Source organism: Zingiber officinale, chromosome 7B, assembly GCF_018446385.1.
Source record: "Zingiber officinale cultivar Zhangliang chromosome 7B, Zo_v1.1, whole genome shotgun sequence".
Lineage (NCBI taxonomy): Eukaryota > Viridiplantae > Streptophyta > Magnoliopsida > Zingiberales > Zingiberaceae > Zingiber > Zingiber officinale.
In genome coordinates this window covers 12,971,742-12,979,064 of record NC_055999.1, presented here as the reverse complement: position 1 = coordinate 12,979,064, position 7,323 = coordinate 12,971,742, and the positions used below count along the sequence as shown (strand labels likewise).

General features: G+C 39.7%; 1 protein-coding gene across 1 annotated transcript; it reads left to right on the top strand.

Annotated features, from left to right (window-relative positions):
* The first annotated feature begins 248 nt into the window (after nt 1–248).
* Nucleotides 249–2,201, top strand: LOC122005352 (cytochrome P450 71AP13-like). Its single transcript, XM_042560371.1, has 2 exons — nt 249–1,237; nt 1,344–2,201. Exons 1-2 carry the CDS (start codon nt 281–283, stop codon nt 1,959–1,961), a joined length of 1,575 nt encoding a protein of 524 aa, XP_042416305.1. The 5' UTR covers nt 249–280; the 3' UTR covers nt 1,962–2,201.
* Nucleotides 2,202–7,323: the final 5,122 nt, after the last annotated feature.

Here is a 7,323-nt window from a genome sequence, read left to right as displayed (position 1 = left end):
TTCCTTCTAAAAACATACAGACATCACATAAATTAATCTCCTTTTGAGATAATTTGTGACAGACATAGAGTAACGCCAAGAATGAGCACATCATCTGGTAACCTTTTCCACGAAGGAATAAATTTTATATTTCAAAATTACTTATCACATCTGTATCCAAATTACTCAAAACTACTTTAATTTAAATTTATTTCAATATTATTGTAATAATGCTGATCAGAATTATTAAAATGTGACTGCTAGCTATAAAATCAAACTGGAGAACGTAGTCCAGTAGCTCATGGCTTTTCTCGAAGCAATATTCCTATTCCTATTCTTATTCCTAGTCCTCTCCTTGTTCATCCTCCGATTCCGATTTACTCAGAAGAAGAAGAAAAAGGAGGAGGAGGAGACGAGGAGGCTCAATCCGCTCCCGCCGGGGCCGCGTCCCCTTCCCCTCATCGGCAATCTCCACCAGCTCGGTCGCCACCCCCACCTCTCGCTCCACCGCCTCGCCCTCCGTTACGGTCCCATCCTCCGCCTCTCCCTCGGCCAAACACCCACCGTCGTCCTTTCCTCCGCACGGGCCGCTCGCGAAGCCCTGCGCACCCATGACCTCGCCCTCGCCTCCCGCCCCCCGATCTACGCCGCCAAGAAGCTCTTCTACGGCCCTTCCGACGTCGCCTTCGCCCCCTACGGCCCCTACTGGCGCCGCGTCCGCAAGCTCTGCATCCTCGAGCTCCTCAGCGCCCGCCGCGTCGACTCCTTCGCCCCTGCCCGCGCCGCCGAGGTCGACCTCATGCTCTCTCGCGTCGCCGTCGCCGGCGGCGGCGGCGGCGGCGAGGTGAACCTCAGCAAGGTGCTCGCCATGTACGCCAACGGCGTGCTCTGCCGCGCCGCCTTCGGGCGCGAGTTCATGGAGGGCGGCGAGTACGCTCGGCGCGGCTTCGAGGAGATGCTGTTCGAGTACCAGGTGCTCCTCGGCGGCTTCACCATCAGCGATTTCGTCCCCTCCTTGGAGTGGGTGAGCGCTTTGACGGGGATGAAGCGGAGATTGGACACCACGTTTCGTCGCTTCGATGACTTCTTCGATCGCATCATCGAAGAACACATTCAGAAGAGGAGGAGGAAGAGACGAGGTGGCGCCACCGCGGAGGAGGCCGAGATGGATCTTGTGGATGTGATGCTTGACGTGCAGGAAAACACCAAGGACAGGGAGTTGCCTCTCACCATGGACAACGTTAAAGCCGTCATCTTGGTAATTAAATCGAGCTAGCTAGCTCTTCGATTTTGCCCCATTCCAAAATTAGGGCACAGGCTCTTCTTCATTACTTAATTTCCATGGTCAATTTCTCGATCGGCAGGACATGTTTGCGGCCGGGACCGATACGACCTTCATCACCCTCGACTGGGCGATGACCGAGCTCCTCATCAACCCATCCGCCATGAGCAGAGCCCAGGCGGAGATTCGAACCATCGTCGGCGGCGACCACCGCAAGCTGGTGGAGGAGGCCGACCTCCCCCGCATGCCCTACCTGAAAGCCGTCATCAAGGAGGTGTTCAGGCTGCACCCTCCCGCTCCGCTGCTAGTCCCGAGGGAGTCCATGGAGTCGGTGACCATCGAAGGCTACGAGATCCCGGAGAAGACGAGGGTGTTCGTGAACGCATGGGCCATCGGCCGGGACCCCGAGTCTTGGTCGGACCCCGACGCGTTTACGCCGGAGAGATTTCTCAACAGCTCGGTGGATTTCAAGGGCCAAGATTTCGAACTCATACCTTTCGGCGCCGGCCGCCGCGGGTGCCCGGCCATAGCGTTTGGGACGGCCAGCGTGGAGATCGCGTTGGCTCAGCTTCTGCATAGCTTCGAGTGGGAGCTGCCGGCGGGGGTTAAAGCGGAGGATTTGGACATGGACGAAGTGTTTGGTATAACGATGCATCGCACGGAGCAACTGGTGGCGGTGGCCACGCCCTACGCAGCTTGACATGACCCCACTTCAATTAAAATAAATAAAAATGTTGGGTCAGTCAACGATTAGTCCCATGTGGACCCGACACAATCAACATAGTCTTCCGTGACGAAGATTTTAGCCCTTAAATATTATGTTTAAACGCTTGGTTTACATTTATGTCATAATATAATATTTATGGTGAAAAACCAAACTGTTTCAAGGTGTAAAAACAAAAAAAACAAAAAACAAAAAAGATTGTCACTAAATTAATTCTACACGCCAGCGGTCTAATTCCTTGCCCTCTAGAGCTTTCTTGGGTCACTTTTGCAGTCTCATACTCTAAATGCCCTTATCTAATTTAGTCATCCTTCACTTGCCAAAGATCATTCAAAGTCATTTGGTAAAGACAATAAACTTTTCAGGGGGCGTTTAGTTTAAGGTAATAGGAGTAGAGAATGAGAATCATTGATTCCTATTGTTAATATTTGGATTATAGGAATAGGAATACAAATAAGGGAATGAATCTTTAAAATTGGTTAATGACTCATTCCCATGTACCTCCCCTTCAATGAGTCATTATCCTATTTTCATCAATCAAAATATTCCCTTATTCCAAAAATACCCTTGACTTAAAATTAAAATTTTCTCCATTAATATCAAATATCAAAATATATTTATTTATTTTTTCTTTCATATCACTTATCTCTCCTTATTCTCTCTCATTATATTTTCTCTCTCATCATAGTTTCTCTCTCATCATTTTATCACACACTTTCTCTCTCCTTAATCTCTCCTATCACACTCTCTTTCCTCTTTTTTTCTCATTACACTTTCTCTTTCATCATACTTTCTCTCTCCTCAATCTCTTCCATCGCACTCTCTTCCTTCTTTTGTTCCTCATCACACTTTCTCTCTCATCACACTTTCTCTCTCCTCAATCTCTCCCATCACACTCTCTTTTTTCTTTTTTCTCATCACACTTTCTCTCTCATCATACTTTCTCTCTCTTCAATCTCTCTTATCACACTTCCTCCTTTTTTCCTCAACACACTTTCTCTCTCATCACACTTTCTCTCTCATCATACTTTCTCTCTCCTCAATCCTCTGATCACACTTACTCCTTTTTTCCTCAACACACTTTCTCTCTCATCATACTTTCTCTCTCCTCAATCTCTCCCATCATATTCACTGTTCTTTTTTCTCTCACCATACTTTCTCTCTCCTCAATCTCTCTCATCACACTCTATCTCCTCATTTTTTCTCACTATATTTTCTCTCTCTTCATCCTCTCCTATCATACTTTCTCTCACATCATATTTTCTCTCATCATGCTCTCTCCAATCACACTCTCTTTTTTCATTTTCTCTCATCACACTTTCTCTCTCTTCATTCTTTCTTATCACACTTTCTCTCTCATAATTCTCTTTCATCATATTTTTCTCTCACATTCATCTTTCTCTCACATCTAATTTTTTCTCTTATTTTCCTTTAAGGGTAAAAAAGGAAACTTTGATTTATTCTGATAGAAGATATACAACTAACCAAACATTGCTTTTAAGAGTGATATTCATGCTCATACATATTCCCATTCCACAATACAATGATTTTCATTTCGATTCCTATTCCTAGGAAAGAACCAAACGCCCCCTCAATGTCATCATTCTCCTAAAAGTAAATTATCCTACCCCGGGATAATATTGGAATGATGAGGTCTTTCAATAAATAATCAAGAGGTTCAAATCTCGAGTCTTGGATATGATCCAGATTTTTATTTTGATAAAAAATGAATATTAAAATAAATTTAAGAATGTTTATCAGATTATATTTATTTATTTATAATTTTTTAAAGTAATTTAATTTATTTTTTCCTTTCAATTTAAGATTTATAATTTCTTTACTTAACTTTATATTATGTATTTCTAATATTATTTTTAATTTAATAACATGGTGAGTTTTTTTTTCTTTTTAATTTTTACATGGTATAAGTGCGAGGTTTTTCTTCTTTGACCTAATTTTCTTACCACCCTTGTTGCTGATTCTTGTTGTTACTGCCACCTATTGTTGTTGTCGATTTTGACATAGACGTCCTTTTCTATCGATTTTAGTGCCTACACTCTGTGCTGCTAATTTCAGCATCGATGTCCTTTTATGTTGATTTCAGCATTGACACCTTGTGTTGCCAATTTCTGCACCGATATCCTTTTCTACCTCTGGTTCTTCATGTGAGCATGAGCCGTCCTAACACTAGTTTTCACAGATCGTACAAATGTGTATCCATACAGTTTGGTTATTCTGAACATTATGTGTTCTGTCACCATGCTTGGTTGTACAAATGCTTAATGGAAATCTAATATGTATATGTCAAAGTAGTTTCAACAGTTCCTTGCTTCACAACCCTTTGTCATTTCAGCTTCCTTTCATATAGGTTTGTCATTGTCTGGCAGTAAGGTATATTTTCATCCTTGTAGATTTTGGACTCTGGTGCAATCGCATCATATATCATCTAAATTATCATCTTTTATTTTTTTTTCTTCCAATTCATCTATATCTATTGTGCCTATTGATGATACTCCTATGCTATTAGTATGTGTTGATTCAATTGTTATATCTTATTTATCTCTTACTAATGTTTATTATATTCTGAGTCCTACTTTAAATCTTATTTCTGTTAGTCAATTATATGAGTTTGGATAACTAGTTTCTTTTTCTTCATCCAATTGTTATATTCAAGACCTGCGATCTTAGAGCCTGATTGGGACATGCCGTAGGGAAGGATGAATCTATGTTTTGGATCAACTTAAAGTGTCAAAAGTTGTAGATTTGAGTATGGATTTATCATCTTTTTGTCTAAGTAGTTCATCTTTTGATTTTTATTTGTGGCACTTTTGTTTAGGTCATATTTCAATGTATTGTTTGCAATTTTTAGCTTTTTCAGGAGTATTAGGATTTTTTAAAAAAACTGATATTTATGATTGTGTGGTTGTAAACTGGTCAATTTTTTTGTCTTATCATTTTCTAAAAGTCTTTTTTTCTTCTACTCCATTTAATTTTATCCATTCTGATATGTGGGGATCCTCTCCTATTTCTATAAAAGGGGGGAGGGGGGGTTAAGGTATTATGTTTTATTTATTGATGATTATACTTGTTACTCTGGGTCTATCTTGTGAAACATAGGTCTGATTATCTTACTATTTTTAACAACTTTAGAGCTTTTATGAAAACTTAATATGTTGGATCGTGAGAGGGGGGATCACATTCATCGAAAATTGTGAGCTAAACGGAGTTACACAGTGGAAAAGTAAAAATAAACAATACACAAGGAAAACTCAGTCGATTTTACTTGGTCTGGAGCCTTCGACAACTCCTACTCCAAGAACCCAGGTCTCGCGGACCTATCTATGGATAATTTACTAAACGCCTCTTCCAGAATCACTGGAAGAGATAATCAAGTACAAAATAGGGGCAGTGTAACAACCTATAGTTCTCTTAAAAAGCATTAGTATGAAAATTTTGCAACACAATTAAAGTTACCAACAATTTGGACACACTCGTGTGTTGTTGTCGGTCTGCCGGAGATGATTAGTTGACTCAGAAGCGTAGCTCCGTGGCAGACAGACTTCTTTGAGGTAGTAGAAAGCTGGAGCAGTCGGAAGCTCGATCAGAAGTGCAGAAGCTCGTATCAGTGATGGATTTGATGGCTGGGTGAGCACTCCTTTTATTGAGCATGGAAGGCGCCTTTCAAAGCTTCGAAGGCGCCTCCAATGTGGTAAATCTGATCCCGAACAGTTCATACCTTATCTGTGACGAAGTCTGAATTTTATCCTACGGAAGGCGCCTTCCATAGCCTTAAAGGCGCCTTTCATGAAAAGTGCGAAGGTACCTTCCAAAGCTTGAAGGCGCCTCGGATACTGTTCACCTGAGGCCTTTTGCGCTCTTTTTACCCAACAAAAAATGTTAGTCCAATAACCTGCAAGACAAGTGTTAGCACAATAATAATGAGTAGTAATTAGACCCTGTCTCCCCGAGACCAGGATCTAGTTAAGGTCTTAGTTTAGGGATCTAAAATATACCTAAATTGGATCGACGCATACTGTCCCTCCATCGGGACGCATCCTCTCCGAGTCACTCTCCTCCAGTGGCTTACCTTCACTCACCAACTTGCATTCGGTTGACTAGCCTCTTGACCCAACCCGACTTCATGCTAGTTGTCATATCCGCAGATCCAACTGGATTTCAGCCAGTTGTCAGGTCCCACGGACCTAACCTGATTTCCCACCAGATATTAGGTCGGTCCTTTGACCTATCTGAGCTTTACACTAACTATCGGGTTCTGCGGACCTAGTTGAATTTCAGCATGGTGTCAGATCCTCTAGACCCGTCAACTTCTGTACACTTGGTAAAGCAATTAGATCAAAAAAATACCTAACTTAACTCACTTGTCATTCATCAAAACTTGAGTTAGACCGTTAGTGCAAACTGCACAAACAATCTCTCTCCTTTTGATACAATGACAACCTGAGTTAGAGTTAGGAAAAAATATGCAAAAAAAAATAAATAAATAAGAGACATCTAAGATAAGACAGTTAGCTTGGTTCTCTTGATTATTCTTCTGATTTTTTTTTGTTTTCTAACCTAAACTCTAATCCTCCCCCCTTTGACATTTATCAAAAAAATACTCAGAGAAAAAAAATATAGTAAGTCTTGCAAAGTAAGCATGGAAGTAATAAAATATTTACAAAACAAGTACAAAGTTTTCAAAGGGAGGAGTTTAGTGTAAAGACAATTTTACTTTGTATATCTTAGACGTAGTAAGTCAAAAATTTGGAAGTAAACTTTTGAGTAAACATAAACTTTTTTTAACAAAAATCTAAAAGAACTTGTGTCAAGGGAAATTTTTTCAAGAATTTGAACAACATAAAGCTTTGCAAAAATATTTATAAAATTTGAGAGCATTTTTGAAATGAAGCTTTGCAAGAATATTTTTCAAAAAGATTTTTAAGGATTTTTATCAATAATTAAAAATAAGATATTTTCCAATAATTTTCTGAGTAAAAGTTTGCTATAATAAGTTAAAAAAATGTTCAAAGTAAGTTTGTTAGAATAATTTTAAAGAAAAAGTTTCTTAAGTAATAATTTCAAAAAAAAAAATCTATAAAGGAAATGCTTCAAGAATTGTCCAAAAATTATTTGCAATGTTTTAAATTAATTTTAAAGAGAAAGTTTCTAAGATGGAATTTTGAAATAATTTTCTAAGACAGATGTTTAAAGAAAAATTATTTCTAAAGTTAAATGTTTTAAAAAAAAATTAGGTAAACGTTCCAAAAAGAACTTTAATAAATATTTTCAAAATTTTCAGGTTAGAAATATTTTCAAATAATTTTAAGAAAGGGTTATA